This window comes from Passer montanus, unplaced genomic scaffold (assembly GCF_014805655.1).
Source record: "Passer montanus isolate IOZ18808 unplaced genomic scaffold, ASM1480565v1 scaffold4, whole genome shotgun sequence".
NCBI lineage: Eukaryota > Metazoa > Chordata > Aves > Passeriformes > Passeridae > Passer > Passer montanus.
The window spans coordinates 9,914,067-9,936,522 of record NW_024368818.1 but is presented as its reverse complement, the minus strand read 5'-3'; the positions used below and the strand labels follow the sequence as shown (position 1 = coordinate 9,936,522).

The 22,456-nt window shown below is 34.6% G+C and overlaps 1 protein-coding gene across 5 annotated transcripts in view; it reads left to right on the top strand.

The window, feature by feature from the left end:
- CNTN5 (contactin 5) overlaps window positions 1–22,456 on the top strand; it is a 603,192-nt gene that overhangs the window by 270,050 nt on the left and 310,686 nt on the right. For all 5 annotated transcript variants that reach the window (XR_005628589.1, XM_039718730.1, XM_039718731.1 and 2 more), the window contains one exon: window positions 21,364–21,494. Coding sequence is in view for 4 of the 5 variants with exons in the window: in XM_039718730.1 (XP_039574664.1) it covers window positions 21,440–21,494 (55 nt within the window). In the remaining variant the exon portion in view is untranslated. The remainder of the gene's footprint in view (window positions 1–21,363; window positions 21,495–22,456) is intronic.

Here is a 22,456-nt window from a genome sequence, read left to right as displayed (position 1 = left end):
TGACAGTCATTCCAAAACTAAGTTCTCCATTGTCAAATTCTCTTTTGGCATCTCACAGTCTTAACATTTGCTGCTAACAATTGTTGGCAAGGAATATTTTTATTAGTAATATGCAAGAAGTATTTATTTTCCATAACATGTACTCTCAGCAGCAACAAAATAGCTACTTACCACTCTCTCTGGGGATTTCCACATTTCAAATAATACTGAAAAACACATGGACCTGCTGGAACGAGTCCACAAGAGGATTACAAAGATGATCTGGATTACAGATAAAGAGGCTGCAGCACCTCTTCTATGAAGACAGGCTGAGAGAGCTGGGCTTGTTGATCCTGGAGAAGGCTCCAGGGAGATCTTAAAACAATTTCTAGTATCTAGAAAACTGGAGAGGGACTTTTTACAAGGGCATGTAGTGATAGAACATGAGGTAAGGGCTTTAAACTGAAAGAGGCTGGTTTTAGACCAGATGTCCAGAAGAAATTCATTCCTGTGAGAGTGGTGAAGCACTGGGACACCTTGCCCAGACAGGATGCCCCATCCCTGGAAGTATTCAAGGCCAGGTTGGATGGGGCTCTGACAACCTGGCATAGTGGAAGGTGTCCATGTCCACAGCAGGAGGGTTGGAATGAGATGATCGTAACAGTCCTTTCCCAACTCAAGCTACTCTCCTATTTATGATGAATAGGGAGAAAATTTGTAAAGACCCAAACTTTTTAAATTACAATATCCTTATTACAATAACTTTCAACACTGACATTCTGAAGGGTTTTAATTGTCTAAAGTTTTGATTCTATTTCAAACTGTCAATAACTGTGAACTAATTTTTTTTAAGGAAAAGTTATGTGAAATCATCATTAATGTAAATGTAAATAAAAATAATTGTACATAAAAATAAAAATAACTCCTTCTCTTAGTGACTCTTAACTGTAACAGGCTATTTTGTATACCTTATTTTTTATCTCCAGTGTGTTTTCACTGTTTGTACTGTAGAAGATCTCATAAAAACTTTTCAGCTTGCAGATTTTTTGAGTTTTTAGTTGGAGTTTTTCAGTTTAATCTACAAACCTTTAGTACCATTTTGCTGTTTTGCCAGTTGTCAGTAATATATCTCTGTCAGCTCTATTCATAAAGAAAGCTGTTTCACCAATATCTTTATAAACCTCTCATACTCTATTGTAAAAAGGCAGGGACAGCAGTACATTTTCTGAGATTGGACAGTTCTCTGAGTATTGTATCAATTCTTCTTTCAGCATCACAATCCAGGTGTTTCCTATGGCTGATAGAAATTTCAGTGGTGTATTGCTTACTGGCTTAAAAAAACACTGCAAGAAAAATTCTATTTGCACTGTCATTAATTTAAACTCTTTATCTCTTAATAATCAAAATAGTCCCCTCCAAGACAATCTAGAATTTTGGTTTAGAAACTCCATGATTCACATTTTCTAGAATTCACATATTCTATTTATTTATTTATTTATTTTACATAATCATCATATTCAAAAATCTATTGATATTTTAAAATGAAAATATATATTCTTTTTGAAAACTGACTATTGCATGTTTTGGCTTTTCTTTCTGCTTCCTGAATAGCAATTGATCTTGTTCTCTGATAATATAATCCACTCCTTTTTAAAAGCATTGGTTAGAAGATATTCTGTGTTTAGCCTCTTTTGTTTTATTGGTGCATGGATAGATCTGTGTGCAGTCTTGTCCTTTACATTCATTTTTCCTACAGCTTTAATATTTGCACTTGTTTGTTTAAAAATAATTTTAACCCTTTTAACATATTTGACTTTGAAAAACTAGAGTAACCTAATTTCAAGACAACAGAAGATTCATGTATGTGAATTCTGCTGTAGAAATCTGTTTACAATTATGACAATGTTCAGTGAGTAAGGCTTCCTTGATTCACAAAAGCAGTTCATGAATATGCACCATGAACATTTTACAAATTTTTTTTACCCCCTGAATTGCACTTTCCCGCCTTTACCTTAGCTTGTGTATAAGTATTCATATTGATTATGAAAAGGAAAATACTGTCCCCTACAAAGTGCTGATACATTTTTAACACCTAGGATGGGAGAAAAAAATTGTCTCAGTCTTCTAGCATCTCTGAAGAAAAATTCTGGTACATGAAAAGTTAATCCATCTGTTCCTACTTCTTTGAAGAGCAACTAATTTCTGTAATGGATAAGGATGGCTGTTCAGTTATCTCTCCTCATAATTAGACAGAAGGCAATTAAATTCCTCCAGAATGCCCTAATAACAGCTTATTTTCCTCAGACAGAGCTGTTGACTGGTCTGGCTTCCCACCTTCTCTGTTGTTCATTCATTGATCAAATAGAAACTAACTGCAGGGACCTGTTACAAATTGAAGACAGTAATTTGTCATATATCTTATTTATTTAAGATATCTTTTGAATAGATCTTCAATTAAATAATACTATAGGATCTGTATTTATCCATTTGATCTTGTATTTAAAAATAATCCTGACAAATATTGGTGTCACATACATTAACAGTCATTAACAAAAAAAAACCAAAAAAACCAAACAACAACAACAAACAAACAAAACAAAACAAAACAAAACAAAAAAAAAAACCAAAACAAAAAAACCCCAACTTTTTAGCTTTTTTGAATATTGGTGTCACATACATTAACAGTCATTAACAAAAAAAAACCAAAAAAACCAAACAACAACAACAAACAAACAAAACAAAACAAAACAAAACAAAACCAAAACAACCCAACTTTTTAGCTTTTTTAGTTTATAAAGTTATTCATTTAAGACAGCTTTCCAAGTGATGTTTTCCAATATGTTATCTGTACCAAGTTATGATTACAGTAAATATCTAGTCCTGATTAAAGCTGGCATCTTTAGTTGCAGCAGACATTTTGGCATTTGGAAATTACCCTCATCTGGTAATCTGCATTCAGAGCAAAATTTAATTTCTTTGAATGAATACATCAATTAAAGATTAAGTAGTATGTTTAGGCTCTGAATCTGTGCTTTGTATCTCTATCACAAAGACGCAATTTTCTTTAGATTTTCTATTGTTCCCTCTCCAAGGCTGCTGTGCAATATCTTTTGTTCCACGTTCTTCAGTAGATTTTAATTTCCTCTTAAACTGATGTTGAACTGCAGCTTCTCAATCTTACTTGTATAGCTCGATGAAAATTCATGCAGCTATTTTTGATTCTTCAAAGAGAAAATAATGTGACCAATGAGTGACGATGTGTTAGAGATGTCCAGTTAAAGTATAACCCTCTAAGATGTTCCTGAGTGCACTTCTGAAATGCTATTTGTGCTAGTTAGGTCCATTTAGGCAGGGGTTTGCTCAGTGTTCGTTCCCAGAAATAGTTTGTAAAATCAAAATAAATAAATAAAAAAATATAATCAGAATACTGATGCTGATGTGCAGTAAATAAATTGTTTTTCTTGTCCCTCTAATATATAATATGTCCTTTGAAGTAAAGCCCCACCTATAGAGAATTTTCTCAAGTTAAACATCAGGCTTCCCCTGGGGCTGCATGAACCTAAGACAAAATTACCTGCAGGTTTGGTAAGAAGCAGTAAATGTGGCAGGATCAGAAGGTTTCCCAGAGTAGGTGTACAGCTCGTGCTGGCTGCTGTGGTGGGTGTTTGAAGTCGTGCACTGGAAGATGTGTAGAAGTATCTATTCACAGACGGTGCTGTGTGTGCACCAGTTATGTCAACCCTTGCTGTCTGTGACCAAACAGTAGCAGCCAAAATATCTCGAGATTCATCATGTTAGGGTTTGTTTCTTCCTAGAGGTTATGTTTGCAGCTGGTCTCCTTATGATTTTTAGTGACAAAAGCCTATATAAAACTGTAGTCCAAAATAGCATTTAAAGGTGCATTATTTTCTCTTAATACAGTGTTTTCAGTTTCTCTTCAGATTTTCATGCTTTTATCTTCCATCTAATGTGATTTTCATTGTCATAATTCATTGCTAAAGGATTAGCAGAGGGAAAAAAATCCAAGACAGCAGTGGCATAGATTACAAAGTCTGTCTTAAAGACTCCATGACTGTTCCCAATTATGAAAAAAATAATATGCTAATAAGAACAGAAGATAGGACATCATTATTTAATTTTGATGGTTCAATTTATTTGTTTCTTTTTATCTGACCATATTGATGCACATGGCTTACAAAATGCTCTTCAAAGAGTTTGTGTATTTATCAATTTTCAAAGAATCAAAAAAGAGTTTATTATAGATAAAAACTGGGGAAGGGGGGCAAATTAGACCTGTTTCTATTTAACCATGGGAAGATCTAGCCAGAGTAGCCACAAAAACAGTAAGGCTTTTTGCTTCTCTATAACAATCCCTACTGAGAGCTAAAATAAAGTTTGAATGTTTGATAAAATGGGGACAATCTTAGAATTTGTAGGAAGGAAGTGGGAAAGTTAGCAATCTACCTAAGGAAAAATATATCCTAGAGAATTTATTTATTTTTTTTTTTTAAGCCTGGGTCACTTTTAAGCAAATGGGTTTTTTGGACTCAATAAAGAGAAAGTCCTTGATATTCTTAATAGAAAAGACATTCAGACATGGTGATGTGGGTGCGTGGTTAAGGTTGTTTAAAAAATTAGTTCCTGTATCTCACTCTAACATACTTTTAAACATGTTTTAATGGCAATGTGTCATCACTGGGTGTTAGTGAAGATAATCAATGCAATATGTTCTTCAAGATTATTATGACAGTTAATTCATGGCTAAATAGATTATCTGATGTGTAAAAAAGAAAGAGCAGTTTTAGAGCTGGCACCCAATAAAGTATTTCATCTATGCTGTCATCTGGGGTTTTTTGATTGCTTTTTTCTTTTATTTTTCTCTACTAAACAAGAATATTTGCATGATTTTTACAGGAACCTGGATTGATTAATGAAGTTCTTTTAGGTCATAATTCATTTTATTTAGAACAACTTATTTTAACCCTTGTTTATAACATCTCCAGTTATTTTATAGTCATTCTTAAGGAGGAACCAATAAAGCCTAAAACCTATCAAAGAAATAAATAATTAGAAGTACACTAAGTTGTTATAGTCTCTTCATGTTTTATTATAGGAAGAGCAAACACAGTTCTGCTTCTGGGAAGGCTAAACACCTTGATGTTTTAAATGTTAATAGTGTGAGTTTGAATAAGAGCACTCGAAAGTCTGATGATCACCACAATGATCAAGAAACATGACCATGATGTGGGCAAATGCCCACAGAGTCATCAATTAAATTTAGTCTGTATGTGTCCTTCATTTCCTCAATTATTAGAACTGCATTATACATTTTACTGAGTAAATTAAGTTGATTTTTAAACAAGGTAGTTTAAATTACTTTGAATAAAAAGGAATAACTTTGAGAAGGCTTTCAAATTTGCAGCTCTACTTGAATTGTGTTGGATTCATTTCTCAGCAAGTGATGAAGCTAAGCCAATATTTTATTTCAAAAGGAAGAAATTTATATTTGCACACAAAAGTTTATACTAGCTGAATAATGATCTTGCTGAAGAAAGAAAGATAAGACTTTTTGTGGGGGTTTTGTGCAAATTTAATATCTCTACCTGCAGGTCACTTAATTTATTATTAAACATATATTTTTATAGCCTGCCCATGATCCCAGGAACTCCAACATAAAATTTACCTGTGCTTAGAGAAAATCTGTGTTGGAAAAGCTGTCTTTATTCTTAAAGTACAAAAATAAGACCAGTAATATTGATGGATTTCATATAAACATCTCTACATTGCAATGAGGATGGCAAATAAAAATGTTTGAATGTTAGTGATAACAGGTTTACAGCTGTCCTGGGATATACCCATAGAATGATAAATGTGTCCAGGGACTTTGTATGGACTGTCTTTTGCAGTCAAAATTGTTCCTCAAAAAGCAAGATGAATGATATAGTCTCTTTAATCCATTCTGGTTTATCAATTTTCATAAAGACCAAAAAGGTAGACAGAGTTTACTTAGCAGAATGCCATGACCGCCCAGTTTAACCTCTATCAAAGATATGACAATCAAAGTCAAGTAATTGCATTTTAAGTGCTTTCTTTTAAATCCACGTATTTCTTGTTTTCTTGCTTCTTATGACTGTGTTTCCATACTCTCTGCTGTTTAGTTTGTAATTCCATATGCCAAAGCACTGATTTAAAGATAAATGCTCAAATATATAATTTACTTCCAAGCTTGTCTTGATCTTTCCAATAATTTAAGTTTACATGTGGTAAGTTTGTCTCTGTTTGTTTGTGTAAAAAATAATACGTTTGAGTAACCGAACACAGGGGAAAATAAACATTTTTATTTATGCATCTGTTCTTTAATAAACAAGGAATTTTTGCTGTTCTGGATTGTAGGTCGAATGTGTTGTCTTAAATATCAGCAATTATTTTTAGTACAGTAATTTACAGAAAATCTTTTAGTCATAGAATTTTGATAAATTAAATGTCATTTTTTTAAACTTTAAAATTAAATTTAAGTCTCAAAACTATTCTTGATCTACCATATCATTTTTGCAAAAAAACCCCCAAAACAAACAAACAAAACCAAAACCAAATGTATTTTGGTATCTTAATTGTTTAGGTAAAACTAAAAAACAAAACAAAACAAAACAAAACAAAAACAAAAACAAAAACAAAAAAAACCCCTATTTTTTTTAAACACTATAGAAAAAAATAATTTCATATAGACTATATTAGATGGATGGACATCTGGGCTTTAAACAGAAATGTTTAGGGTTAATAAAATCTTACCAAGTTAGATTTGTCAGTGTGTAAGACAAAGTAAATTTTAAATTAATGTATATATATATATATATACACACCTACGTTCATGTACATCTGCATGTACATACCTTCATTCTTCTAACTTGCTCAAACCAAACCAGCTGGGACTGTTGTGACCCTACATAATGATCTATGTCTCAGAAGCCAAACTGGACCTAAAGGCTCTTGAATTAGGAAAACCAAATGGCTAAGTAATGGTGGAGGGTGAAAGAGCCATGGATTTTATCTTCATGAGAAGGGGCAGGCAGAGGAAGGGAAGAGCACTGCCTGTAGGAGAGAGAGCCTGGTGCCAAAAATCTCTTGTGATTTGTGGATTTTCTTAATTTATTTTCAATGACTTTAAACTACTCTGTACATACCAATGTGTAAAAAATGACGCATAAGGCACATTTATTGTGACACTTTATTATAAATCTGCTTGATTTCTTCAAATTTTATGTTTTATTTGTGGAAGAGAAAAAAGCAGATCTAGTAAACAGTGAGGCAACAAATAATGCATAACTTTCTAGTATATTACATGCAAATAATCAAGGGCAAAGATTGGCCTATAGAGGCCAAGAAACAAGGACATCTGGGGTTAAGACAGGCTACAGAAGTGTACATAGGATTGAGAGACACAGCAGATTTATTTTTGGATGTGTAGCTGTCTTCTAAAATTTAATCTGCTTGTTCTATGAAAACAGAAAATACTTGGGGGCAGAATGTCATGATCTGACTTTAATCATTCATCTCAGTCACTGATGGTCACATAAAATTTACATTGTAAGAGAACAGCTGAGGAGATTGGTAAATTAAAATAAAAAAGAATGAAATTGAGCCAGCTAGCTCAGACCTGAGGTTTATGAGTAAGAAGAGGTATATTGCCTCCTTTCTTGTCCTTAGATTGCTTTTCCCTCACAGTGTCCCCCCTTCACCAAACTGAGATTATAGACTTGTTTTGTTTTCCTTATTCCCCACTTCCTCTGCAACTCTGAAAATGATCTTTCTTAAAACTGTGGCACTGCTGCTATGTTTAGCAAATCCTCAAATTTGCTAAACAAATAGCAAAGAGAAAGGTGAGATTCCTTCCCTCTGTCCCCTGTATAACATAATAATTAGACTAAATTTTTAGACATCTAGTGGATGGATGTGAAGGAACATCCAACTTCTGCCTTCTCAAGGAGAAATCAGTCTCTAAATTTCTCATCAGCTGCTGCCATCTCTTGCTTATCTAATGCTTCCCTTCACACCAGTTTGTTTGGGAAAAAGGAATTCAGTGAGGAAATAAGTAATTCTATTAAATGGATTAATTGTATGTATTTATTTACTCACAATATCAGTACATCCTTTTCTGAAGGTGATGAGTTTTCTCTTTTTATCTCTCCATAAACATTGTAAACACTTTGAATGACTGTAACATTATTTGGTTTCTTAATATCTTTCTCCTTAGTGAATAAATTGTCAGAAGAGATCCACTCATAATAATTGTTTTTAGTTGTTCTTCTGCAAGTTTATTTTTCTGAACTATTTACAAGGTGTAAATGTAGGTGTGGTAAAACCAGTAGCAGTATTTTCAAATTAGAGATTTTACCACTGGATGAGTCTTGTTTACCGGAAATTTAAAATAATGACATGAGTAAGATGTTTCCCACACATTTGGTTAGTGTTCAGTCATGTAGTTTTAGTTTTGGATTTTCCTTAGGTGGGAGTTTATAATTTATTATATACTTTCTGTGCTGAAGTGGAGGATTTGCAATTAGAGACTTTGTGTTAGAGATTTTATTTTATGGCCAAGCTAACATATTACTGTTTTCCTGTATAATTATCTATGAAGGATTATAAGATTTCTAAATTCCCTTTGTCCTTGATTAAGTCTGGTTAAATTTTTTAATTAGTTGACTTAGAATCTTATTAATGAAATTAATAATTACATTTAGTGAATTAATTTATTGATTGTTTTAATTAATATAAAGTTTTTTCCTGTAGTAGATTAATGGACGGGTCCAAGGAGTCATAAATACAAAGACTACAAATAATACACTACTTACACTTAAAAACAGTATTCAAAACACAGACAATACCTGCCTCTCCATTTTCAGTAGTAATCTACATAATCATACTTAATGACATTCTCATACTTTTATTTTGAATAATTTTAAAATATTCTGACATAATGTGGATTGTAGAAAGAAAAGGAGTGAGCATGCTGGGGATTATTTTCTCTTTCAATTGCTCAGATACATTTTTAAGGAACTTGTCACAGTACTAAATTGCACAGATAAATCCTGTTAATTTTATGGATAAACTATTATAATTAGAGTCTAAGAGAACCCTCAAGTTAAGAAGAATAGAAAGTATAACATCACATTTAACAAAAGGCATTATAAGGCTAATTTTGAGAGATTATTTTACTAATTCTCAAAAAGATACCTTTTTGGTATCTTCTTTCTTTGCTGCTGTGCATGAAACCTGTAGGGAAGAGCAAGAAGGTGACAAGGTGTCCTGAGACAGCATTCATTTTCAGATATAAGTGGCACTCTATCTATTAGCTATCCTGCTATTCCTCTTTGGCAGCACAGGTTAGAAATTGAATTGTAAAACACTTATGATTCCAACTAATTATCAGGGAGGGAAGAGAAGCACACATACAATTCTCAATTCCACCTTGGTTCCCTTATAACCACTAATCAGGACTGTGCCAAGGAGTTCTTGTCTCTTGGAAGAGGATGGCTGAACTTTTAATAAAGGCAGGCATCATTCCACATTTCTTCCAGAAGCAAAAAAAAAAAAATCATCTTAAGTAGGTACAGTGATGGGTCTGACACTTCACTTCCTGTCAAACAAGTGAGTGAAAACTCTGTCCCAACAGAGCCTTCTCTTGGTAATTACTAGGATTTGTCAGCACTTGTCCAGCATGCACCAGTAGCCTCAGGCTTGTATTTTTGCACGATGCACTGGCAGAATTTCAGCACTCTAACAGCACAAGGTGCATCGTTTCTTCACTATATTTCACTGTATTTTGCTGAATTGATGCTCTTAGATTGTATTTCATAGACGGTATGAATTTACTAAAGTGAAGCATCTTCTACAGCAAGGAAAGTGCCACACTGTAAACTTTAAGCTGTGCGTAGTTTGTGTTCTCACTTGGAAATTCTAAATTCTCTTCCTTCATAAATAGGAATGAAGAAAAAAATTTAAAAATAAATTTTCATCTGTCAGTGAACAAACACAACTTACAACCTACAATTGCTGTTCCAGCAATTGGAACTAACTAGATAAAAGACAAGGTTTTTGCCTTCATTCTAATAGAATGAAAAAAACCTTGAGATCAATGGAAATAAGTGCAGTCAACACAATGAATGGCAATGCTCTCTGGAAACCAGTAAGAACCTCATGTCTTCTTTTAATCAAGGATGGTGTTCTCTCCCTTGGAAAAAACCCTTAAGAAATCATTTCAAAAATAAAACCCAAAAAAATGAAAAACCCTCAGGGCATATATTTCCACATCTCCTGGTAGAACTCTGACCACTTATTGAGATAATTAGGGAAATATTGGCAGTCTGTAGGGAGTGTTAAAGCAGTTCATCTTCATGACAATAAATTCTATTTTAGCATACCGACAACACAAAATTATACTAAAACCCTTCATCCAGTTGACAGAGAATGTAGAAATGGTGAAAATGGTAGGGGAAAAAGTGGGAAATAACTGGATCATTGCTGACTTTCATGAAGATCAGATAGTGCCAGTTTATGCAAAATTAACCTTAGGCTGAGTGTATTGTGTGGGCAGGATAATTAACCAGAAATATGCTCCTCTTTGGGCTGGGCTATATTTGTGTACAAATTTTGAATAGCGCAGAGATCTGATATTTGTTACACAGTACTCTGTGGCTGGAGCCTCTGGGCCAGATTCTGAACTGGTATGTATTTCACAGCTGAATTCATAGCTACTGAAACATGAAAGCTTAGAGGGAAAATGAACTAACCACATGGTTTTGGTTTGGGTTTTGCTTGTTTGGTGGTTTTTGTTTTTGTTTGCTTGTTTTGATTTGGTTTTTTTTGGGTGGGATTTTTTTTTGGTTTTTTTGGGGTTTTTTTTGTTTTGTTTGGTTTTCTGGTGGTTTTGTTTTGTTTGTTTTGTTTTCTGTTTTTTGGTTTTTGTTGTTTGTTTTTTTAAGGGGGATATGTTTGTTTTTGTTGTGCTTGTTTGTTTATTGGTTGGGTGGTGGGAGGGGAGTAATACATAATGGTAACCTCCAAGGTGATGCTCAACCCAGAAATCCTGACTAAATTCCATTTACATGTGCACCAAACCAGACTTTGGACTTTCAGATTATGACATTCTTATTTTTTTTTTTAATCTTAAAACTGCCTGTTCTGTCAAGGAAAGAAAAAATCTGGCTGCTTCTTGAAAATATTGCATTTCAATACTCTAAAATTTATTAAAGGAAGGGCTGCCAACTTACACAGAAATCTCTGCAAGAAATTAAACTTCCACGCATAGAGGGCTTGCAACTACTGTTAGCACATTTTCTTGCAATATTAAATTAAATTATCTTTTGAAGAATAAACAAATGAGGAAGTGTTGGCACCACCACCTACTACAGAGCTATGCTAAGGATTCCTCTAATTGTTTCTAAACTCAGAAATGACAAGGTCTCTGAACAGTATGCATGGGTAGATTTTATATCAGATCACTTATTTGAATCTATGAAGAAACCTGAAATGCTCTAGTAGTGAGCTACTGTGATTGTAAATATTTACTGGGATTTTCCTTTAAATATCAGGAAAATAATCTCCACTGAAAAGAATGAAGGCAATAGTTACATGGAGACAACTATTTAAAAAAGTCAGACAGGGGGTATGCCCTCATGCTTTACCACTAATACTGCAGAAGGTTTTACATTATGGTGTCCTGGGCTTCAAATTAAATGTCAAATTCAATTTGCCACTCAAAACATGAAGTGTGTGACTGCCCTTAGAGGGATAACCTGACAGCACAATTTCATAATTGGTGTGTGCTCTAATGCTGAGTTAAAATATAAGAATAAATGTTATTTGACTGCAGTCATATCTTAATATGTAAAAATAAACAATCCATCTCTAGATAGGCTAAAATATATTTGGTTTAAATTCGAGCCCTTAGTAAATTTTGCTGGCTTTGCTTAAAATCTGTGGAAAAAGAATGTTGAATACCATATAATAACAGATAGAAACCTCCCTGATGGGATCATGCCAGCAGTTATGTCTTTATGTCTCTGACATTTAGCTTGTAATAAAATGAGATTTGCGAAAGAAAATGAAGAGGTGCTTATTCCACTTAGAGTACTTTATTTTTTTTTTCTTTCTATTCAGACAAGCTTGTGTTCTAATAATGAGATTTCTAATCCACTTTAATATCCTATCATTATATCTTAGTGAACTATCTGCCATATAAGTAATAATAATGAAGTATGTTTAAATATAAAAATGCATCCTTAAGCATCTAGACACTTTAAGTACTGGTTGTAATTAGAAACATAAGAATCATGTGCAATTAAATACGCTTGTAAAAAACCAGATACGTCTCTGTAGTACCAATCCATTTGTTGCATCATTAATATTTTGCAGTATGCCAGTTAAAAAATGCATTTTACTGTTCCAAATAGAAAATAGCTAAGAACAAAATTATTAACATTTAAACCACCACAACCAATACATAATAGCAACTGAGTGTTTTAGGTGTCTTCTTATAATTAATTTTGTACATATGCATTTTCAAATTCTGCATCTTAATCTGCTCTCTAACACCTCTAACATTTCAAAGATAATGTCTTTTTATTGTATATTATGCTATTTCCTGTCAGGAGATGTGGCAACTATTAAATTTAATGAGATAGTTTATTGCAACAATTTAAGTGAAAAATAGTATTTTTGTTTATTTTTATTTGACTGTTTAGATTGAATTGAATTCGATAGTTCATTGAATTAGTATAGTTTAAAAAACATGCTCAGTTTTTAAAATACAGTTACTGTTAAGACTTCCAAGAGTGTCTAATGTGACTTCCACCTCTTAAGTTTAGGAAATATCTAGCCTGTCTTGAATTGAAGATATAGTGGCAGTGTTAGATTGGATTCAATGAACTTGAAGGCCCTTTCATGGAATCATAGAGTCATAGAAAGGTTTGGGTTGGAAGGGATGTTAATTTCCAACCTTCCTGCCATGAACCTTTCACTTGACAAGGTTGGACACAGCCCCACCCAACCTGGCCTTGAACATTCCAGGGATGGGGAAACTGCAACTCCTCTGGAAAAAAAAATTATTTTCAACCTAAATGATTATGTGATTCTATGATTTTGTGATTCTAACTTTTCAGCTATTTAATTATATATCATGATAAAATAGAATAGTTGACTAAAAAGGGCCTTGTTACCTGGGGGCTGAACTAGTGTGAAATCTGCAACAGTGACTAGACAGGTAATAACTCAGAACTCACAAATAACATGTCAAGACAAGTCTTTTTTTTTTAATATAACTGTTATCTTTCTAATTTGTGGTTTGGCATTGAGTCAGACTTGTACCACATATGCACTGACAGAATGTTCACGCACACCCATTTTGCAAACAAACCTCTCTGTGTCTTCCGTCCACTCCACACATGAAACAGCCTCTTGCACTCAGAACATGTAGCCGACATCCTCCTCAGACAAGTGCTCTTCTGACAGCCTGAAAGCATCACATAAAGCCCAGAGATAGCAGCCAAGCAGAGTATTGAAGGATCTTGCTTTTCCTTAACACACCTTTGGAACCCTGCCTTGCACCTTCCTCATAAGAGAGGAAGAGAGATGAGTTGAACTTACAAGGCCACAGAGAGATTGTGCCCACTACTTCAGAGCAGTACACACAATCTCCAGGGCTTTATCCTTGTAACGAAATGAGTGAGGATCCTGGTATGTGTTATTAAAATGCATAATATAATTAGTCTGGCAGTTGCATTAAGTTGAAGGCATATGCTAGGCCTATTTATGCTGGTTGATGTACTAGATGCAGTGGCAGGTAAGGATATTTGCTTCACTGCAGTCATCTTCCCTCTTGGCAGTAGTTGACTGCTGCAGAAGAGAGGCAAAGATGAGCTGCTCTTTATATGTTAGAGGTGGTTCTACCAAGTGCAGCAGAGAGACAAAATAACAGCAGCATCTTGCTGGTCCTCTCATTGACCTTAATCCCTTGTTTGACAGAGAAAAGATAATTCCAGATGTGATTACACTGGCACATATTATGATCTCTCAGAGGAATTTGGAAATAAACAAATGGGCCTGAAAAAACACAGCATATGAATATGCCTTTTCCCTTGCAATTTTTCACTGCAAATAAATCAAGTTTAATATAAAGAGTGCAGATTAAGAGCAGATTACTAACATGACCTACAATTCTATAGTTTCTCCCTGAACTTCTCAATTTCTCTGAGGCATCTGTTGCACTTAATATTAAGTGCTTAAACATATTTCCTGTATAATTAAAGGAAAACACCAAGAAAATACTATCATAGACAAAGAGTGATTTTATTCTAATTCAACTGAGATTGGGAGTTAAACAAACAGTTGAGTTTTTCACACGCAGTTGAAACTTCCATAAGCACTGGGAAAAAAACCCAAGAGAAAACTGCTATCACTCAGCTTTAGCCATCTGAAAGTTAATTGAATAATTTAAGATAGCTGTCTTGGTCTCTGCTACAATCAGGTTTCCATCAGAGTTAGCAAAAAGAATGAGGTTGTTCATCTCATTTCAAAATAACTGTCAAAAATCTTTGAATTAATTTTCCTTCAAGTTTTCTATTCCTCTTCATTTACTAACAAGAGAGCTCATAGACTTCATTTCTAAAGTGTCAAATTATACACAATTTTCCTCTTCTTTTCTTCCAATAAGATATGAATAATATTGTCAGAACTAAAACAAAAACAAACAAAAAAAATTTGAAGAGTGTGTAATGACAGCTTTGAGAAATGACTGGTCATAAAGTTCATACAAGAAACCAAACAGCATAACTGTGGTACTTGTGACAAAATTTTTTTTATTTCCAGCCCAGGCTTTAACAAATTTCAAAATCATGCTGCTGAGTGAATTCATGTTACATTCACAATCCTAAATGAGAGAGCAAGGATTTTTTTAAACTGCTTCATCCCCAGCAGCTGCTTGTTCTCTGAAACGTAAGCTGTATTGTAGAAGACGTCAATCTGATTGGCAAATAGAGGGGAAAATTCACAAAAGATTTCCACTCCTACCCCTCTCAGGAGGTTCTTCCAACAGGTATTTTATTCACCAGAGAACAAGACCATGCCTTGTGTTGGGAATAGCATCTTGAAGCTCCCTCAAGGCCTGAAAGTAGACAGGAGTTCATGGTTTTAACTCTTCTCAGCACCCAGTACTTCAAGGTATATCCTGAGTCGTTGGACTGCCTGTGCAGTACTCTAGCTTTTTCAAGCTTCATTCAAATTAATGTTGTCAAATAGAGCATCTCAGTGTTGCTGGTTTAGAGAAGCTGAGGACTCTTTCTGACATCTTTGCTTGAGCACACCAAGACATTTTATGTCTGATTTGCAGTAAGAATGTCAAAGAGTATCTAGTTCAAATAGCATTGAACAATCCAGCAAATAATTCAGCATAAACCACTTCTTGGTCAAGTGATTTTGTAAATCTTGTCTAGACATATCAGTGGTTGGCTTGGTTAAAAAAATTATATTAGACACAATGCAAATGCAGTCAACTGGTTGAAATGTTAGAAAGGGAGACATTCTGCATCATACATACAAACCTATTTTAAATATGTATGTGCAAATATATTAAAATACTATAAAATAATAAATATTTAATACAATATTAGTACAATATTAACTTTTTATTGTATGGGTATTGTTGGGTATTGTGCACAGCTTTCCAAACAAGTTTGATTCATCTGAATAATTCAGAATCACTTGGAATAATAGGTACTTTGAGATACCTATTCAGTACTAGCAATCAAATATTTTGGTTTCTTTTTTAGAACAGTAGTTCAGATTTTCATTCACCAGTATAGAAATTGTGATTGATCATTATTTCAGAAAAAGTTAATTTGATTCTTTTGTAGAATAGCATTCTATGCTTCTTCCTAGACCTGGACTGGTGTCTTTGAAAACTTATTAGTATCATGAATAAAACAACAACAGCAACAACAAACAAAAAAAAAACCTTATAAAAAATTCATTTAAATGTTGAATGTCTTGGTTGCTCACCAAAAGGAACCTGAAAAGGAAAGGTTCCACTGCAGAATAAACTTTAGTATTATTAACAGTAAATTGAGTGTTCATAAACAGCTCTGAATCTTTTTTAATTTAACTGCTAAATCTTGATCTTTATTAAATTTTCTTTACAATAGTTTGAACAATTACTAAAACTTTCAAATAAATGATCTTCCATTGGAGTAATAATCAATCCTATAAGATGCCTTGCTGTTTATCTTAGCTTAATATAATTTCTCTTTCATTTACACTGCAACAAATTTCAGTGACATTTCATTGTATAGGTATCTACGGTATGACTTTTATCAAATATTAACTTAATTAGTTTTAGTCAACTTAAACCAATATAAAAATAGTATTGTCAAAAAGACTTTGGACTGGACTAATAAAAAATATATTGAAAGCAAGCAGAGCCATGAACTCAGTCAAGCATATTTACATTCTGTATAACTATGGTCTTTAATAATTGTGGCCTAATAATCAATTTTATATGTAAGTATTCATTAGGGAGATCTTTACAGACAAGCTTTTTTTTAAATTTCCAGCTAAGTTACTTCCTCTGTTCATTATGAACAAGGTCTGAGCCTTTGGTTTTCTAAAGCCTCTAATTCTCCGTGGACTGAGCATTAGAGGTCTGACACGCATGTGAACGAGGAAGATAGGCTAAATTGTTGTCTGCAACAATTCCATTCATATCTTCCAATTCCTGATTGCAGAAGAGGTTGTGCTGGGAAGCAGAGAGAGTTTGGTGTAGTTCAGAAGGCTTTAAAGTGTAAAAGAACTTTAAATTGTATCTTCAGGTAGATCTCTGTCTTCTTCCAAGACTATAACAAGCCTTTTAAAAGAAAGCCTAGTCAGTGATACTTAGCTTGTTGCATTTATTGATTTCATAGGTTTGCCACTCTAAGTAAGGAATATTGTTAGCAGTTTCACTGTACCTTATGCCAACATCCTCCACTTACTAAATGTGATAAAAAGTATTTCCTAATAATACTACCTAAAACAATCTAAGTATATTTGTTCTTCACGGCGTATGCTCTTCTTTTTCTGTTTGGTTGTATGGATGGGAAAGGCTCAATTTCTAATTTTTTTCAGTTCCTGCTCTTCCAAGTCTATCTAGAACATCAGAATTGTGTATCAGTGGTGTTATTTCTTCATTACCTGTGAGCATATTTCTTTTTGGAAAGGAAAGGGAAAATGAGATAATTTGAACTTTCTTCTAATATATATTGATATAGGAAAAAAATTTACAGAGAAAACTTTTATATTTTGTGACAGCTTTTCCTCTGAGAAGTATAGTCGCTGTAGACAAAGATTTGCTCCACTGCTTTGAGAGAGGATGTAGATTTAAGCAATCATCTCTTTCATGTTGCTACACATAAATGGATAAATATGCATATGATGGAAAAGGGAAATTAGATAGTGATAAAGGAAGAAAGCACTTTGATATCAGTGTTACAGTATCTATGCTAAAGGCTTTGTTTTAAAAGTATTTTAATTAAAAAAAACAACAGACCCTTGCAGTTCCATTTAAATTTGTCTGAAGTGTCAGAAAACAAACATTCATGGTAGTAGATGCTATTATTACTTTTAGAGAGAGGAGGATTTTACTGGATCTGGTTCAAGCCTCTTCCACATTAGGGTTGGCAACACAGAATTAGTACTCATGCTCTCAATATTCACAAAGTGTGCTAGGAGTCAGAACCATGAGTAAATATCCACCCTGTCACTACCAGCCAAAGCAATTCATTAAAACATATTGAATGGTGAGGGCTTTAATAAGTTTTTTACAATTAGCACACGGAATTAAAAGAAATTGCAAAAGTAATTTGGCAGAAATCCAGGGGAAAACAAAGGACTGGGTTAGTAATATGTGGAAATTGAAAACTGTTTCTAATTTTTGTGCTGGAAAAGAAGTTAGATAAATTACTTGCTGCACATTATATAAATCTGTATTTTAGATCACATTTTATACAAATTTCCTTCAGGGAAACTTCATGTCGTTGGTATTAAGAAAAAAACAATTTACTGAAACTCCATTTATTGTAAAGAAATTAGATTATTCATTCAACAGGACCGAATTAAAAAAATCAAGAGATGGTAGAGAGTCCATCTTTAAATTAAAAATCTGACTGTAGAGCTTTGTCAACTCAGGCATTATGCAAAAGACATCTGTAAATATAGCATATTCCAGACAACTTAATTTTATTTTCTTGAAGAATGAAGCCAAGAAACTATTCTAAAGAAGCCAGTTGGATTTTTGTGAGGTCTTAATTTTTAACTGAGGAAAAAAACAGATATTGTTCAGCTGAAATTGTTTTAAAGTCCTTTTAAGCAGCACCTTCATCTGTGTTCTTGTGCATAAATTACTGTATATTCTGGTTTACAGTCATAAGATTAAAATGTATTTTTTTTTTCTTTAAAGTATTCCTCACTCTGGGATAGTTATTTGTCATCCTGTTTCTGTTTTACCAATCATAACTTTTATTAACAGTCTAATCCAATAGGCACAGTAATACGTAGTAATAAAAACAGCAAAAATCTCACACTGTAATGCTGGAAAATTTGGTATATGTCTCCCTGTTCATGTTAGAGAAAAATCGCCAAGTTTAAATAATTTCACTGTTACACAGTTATAAAAGTAGCTGAAAGGAAGTTAGGAAAAGAGGAAGAAGAAAAAGTAGTAAAGCTGGGGGCAGGGGGAGAAATCTCTGCTTTACTCTCTTTAACAGGTATGACCATGCGGGAAAATTTTAAATTTTAATGAAAATACTTATTTCCCAAAGGTCTGGCCTACAAAGAATGCTGAATGAGATAATTCACTAACCAAAGAACACACTGTCTGAAAAGCAGATTATCACTGAAATGAAAAACAAAGGCAGAAGACATTAATAATTAATTGAGGAGCTTTCCTGTAGGGGTTTACATGAGTTACAAGCTCTATGTTGAAAGTCACTTGTCTACCAGATTGTTGTGTTCTCTTTCAGGGTTGCTTATACCTATGTGTATGTCCAATATTGAGTTTCCCTGGTCTGAGTTACCTGAAAGGAAGTACAAATTCTAAATGGGATTTTTTATCTGTGTCGAAAAGCATATCTGCTGTGCTGTTTAAATGAAAGCTGACAAGCTACACCTTTATATTGTTGCAGGAATAACTGCCAGCAACATAAATAGATGTCATCTTGTGCTCACACAGTGTGTCTCTCTATATGTGATGGAAAGACTGTCAAAACTTGTTACAACTAGAGATGCTCAGAGAGCAGTTGAAATGGAATCATCCAGCAGGAACCTATTTTTGCATTATGATTTATATTTTTATTTTTAGCAAGTGTGTAGAACTTTGCCTGTGTTCTCTTACTGTCAGGGTTCTAACAGAGAATAGGACCCCCAAAGCAGCAAATATGGCATGTAACTAAGCTGGTTGTAATCTGAAGGAATCATATTATCCCCAAAAGTGGTTTGATGGGGAACAAAGGAAATTCTCTTTTGTCTTATAATTATGTCATATGCCATTGTTCTTTTAGTTATAAATCACAGCTTCTACTGATTGAAGATTCCTTGGTCTCCAATAAGAGGATCTCAGAGTCCTCCTGAATAGATATGACTAATTAAATGTATAAAATTAACTTTATGTTTGCAACTTGATGCTTTTCAAGTCAAAGACCAGAAGTACACATATGTCCGTACAAAACCAGATGAACCTTCTCCTATTTTGGACTGACTTTTCAGACATTTGAATGCAAAATCTCTTGAGTTTCAATGTGGTAAAGTTGCTGACATTGTTAAAGTGATAGCTAAGAAGACAGCAATCAAAGATGAAGTGTGTCAAAATTGTTCATGTTATGGGACAGATAGGAATCACAAGTATGGGGAAGAGTAGGAGATGAGTATGAATAACGTGTTTTGTAAAAGTGTTGATTGTTTCAAAGGTATTCATAGATTATTCACACACTGAGCAAAGTTGAAGAAACTGGAATCTATTTCAATCCAGGTTGCAAGTAGTACAAACACCTGGATTTTCCTAAAACATTTAAAAAATTGTTTATGCTAAATATACCAACATATTACTTTCAGGGAAGAAAAATCACATAATGGTTTGAGTTGAAAGGGAAGTATGCAGGTACCTACTTCAAAGCTTCTTCAAAAGCAGATTCACCTGGAACAGGTTGCACAGGATTGTGTCCAGGAGGGTCTTGAATATCTCCAGAGTAGGGGGCTCCACAACCTCTCTGAGCAGTCTGTTCCAGTGCTCTGCCACCACTCTCAGCCTTCCCTCACAAGAAAGATGCTTCAATCCCCTCATCATCTTCACTGCCTTCAGCTGAATCCTCTTCAGTATTGCTTGTCTTTCTTGTACTGCGGAGTCCAGAACTGGACACAGCACTCCAGATGTGCCTCACCAGGGCTGAATAGAGGGGCGGGATCACCCCCCTTGACCTGATGGCTCTTCCTAATGCAGCCCAGGATCCCCCTGGCTTTTTTGGCCACAAGGACACACTGCTGATTCATGGACAGCTTGTTGTCCACCAGGGCCCTCAGGTCCATCTCTGGAGAACTGCTTTCCAGCAGGTCAGCTCCCAGCCTGTGCTGGGATTATTCCTCCACAGGTGCAAGACCCTGCATATGTCCTTTTTGACTTTCAGACAGTTCTCTGCCCATCTCTCCAGCCTGTTAAAGCCTTTCTGGAGGGCTGTACAGACCTTTGGGGTATCATCCACTCGTCCCAGTTCTGTATCATCAGCAAACTTCCTGAGGGCTGCTTTCATTGATTAATAAGCTGAAGACAGCTGGACCCAGTACCAATCTCTGGGGAGCTATAGGCTCTAACTAGACTCTGCACCACTGATCACAACACTCTGCCCTCCAGCCAAGTCTCAATTCACCTCACTGTTCACTCATCTCACCCACACTTCCACATGAGCTTTTTGAAACACTTGATACCAAAAATCAATGTACTTTCAGAAAAATAAGAACACGTCAAGTTATGTGCTTTGAATATGTTTGCTGTGAAAGATACATGTACTATCTTCTAATGTTGGCTTTTTGGAAATTCAAAGATCCAAAGCACATGTAGTTTTAAGTGATATCCATGTAATATATATACATAAATTCAGAGCACTGCCACACACATTTGAGCTATTAACACTGTTAACTGCTGGAGCAAAATCCCCCTGAGTATCTGTTGGGGTATCTGTTCCTGTGTACAGAAAGTCCTTTGCAACTAGACTTTTAATTGCATTAGGAGAAGTTTTGTCCCTTTAATTGTTTGTCATATTATTGAGAGATATTTTTAATTTTCCTAACAGAGATCTGTCTTTGTCCCAATAGGCTAAGCTTTAATTAAGAAACGTCAGCGTTGCTAACAACTGCACAAAGAGGGACGGAAGGACCTTTGTGACCAAGGATGTGGTTGTCATGGAAACTCTTGCTGTTTCTGTCACTCACTGGCTGTCTTTCAGGTAAATCAAAACAAAAAACCAAGAAAATTTTGCTTATAATTTTAAGGCTCTTAACTGCAAACAGAAATAGGAACATGTAAATGCATGATGGAAAAGATCAACATCATTATGAAAACTATGTGCCTGAGTGTGATGACCCACTCTTAAGGGAAGGAAGCCCTTAAGACTCAAAAATGCTCATTGGTCAAAAAAATGACAGAAGTGAGAGGGTCTGCAAAGAAGCATAGAGTATTATTAGTAAATTATACAATTGGCATGAAAATTGGCATGTTAGTCCCTGACCTGCTTTGTAGGCACATGGCAGTGGGGTTCAGATAAAAGTGTAGGGTAAAGCGAAAAGAGAGACTAGGCACGTGGCAGTGGGTCTTGGATAAAGGGGCAGGAGGGAGGGGAAAACAAAAGTTAAAGAGGTTCATCACAAAGGTAGAGACTAATCAAAGAAAGGAAAAGACAAAAAAGGGAGGACAAGAAAGAGGAAAAATAAAAGTGATAACGGTACACCACCTCTCACTTTGGTGTCAATCCAGATGATGGGGATGACCATCCTATTTTCAGTGTCAATTGAAAGCAGCAATCCAGTGGCATCAGTGTGGCTGATGAGCTGTCTAGGGTTCAATAGTCACTGCCTGGGCTTGGAGCTGGGTACCTTTTTGTAGAGAGTCTCCTTTACTCTGAAGACAAGTTTCTCAATTTCTCTGATAGTTACTTATCATGCACTGTTTTTTTAGGCCTTTCTAGAAATGGGTCTGAGAACTTCCAAAGTTCTGGTAGTCCCAATCTCACCTTATAGTCTATGTCTTCTTTCTGCCATTCATTACTGCACTCAGCTGTATTGCATTGTGGTTCATTCTCCCAGAAAAGTGCTGCCCTGTCTCCACCTCCGGAAAAACTCATTCTTTCTCAGACCCTGCTAGTACCAATAGTTGTTGGTTATTACCAAAATTTCATGTCTGTTATTTCTA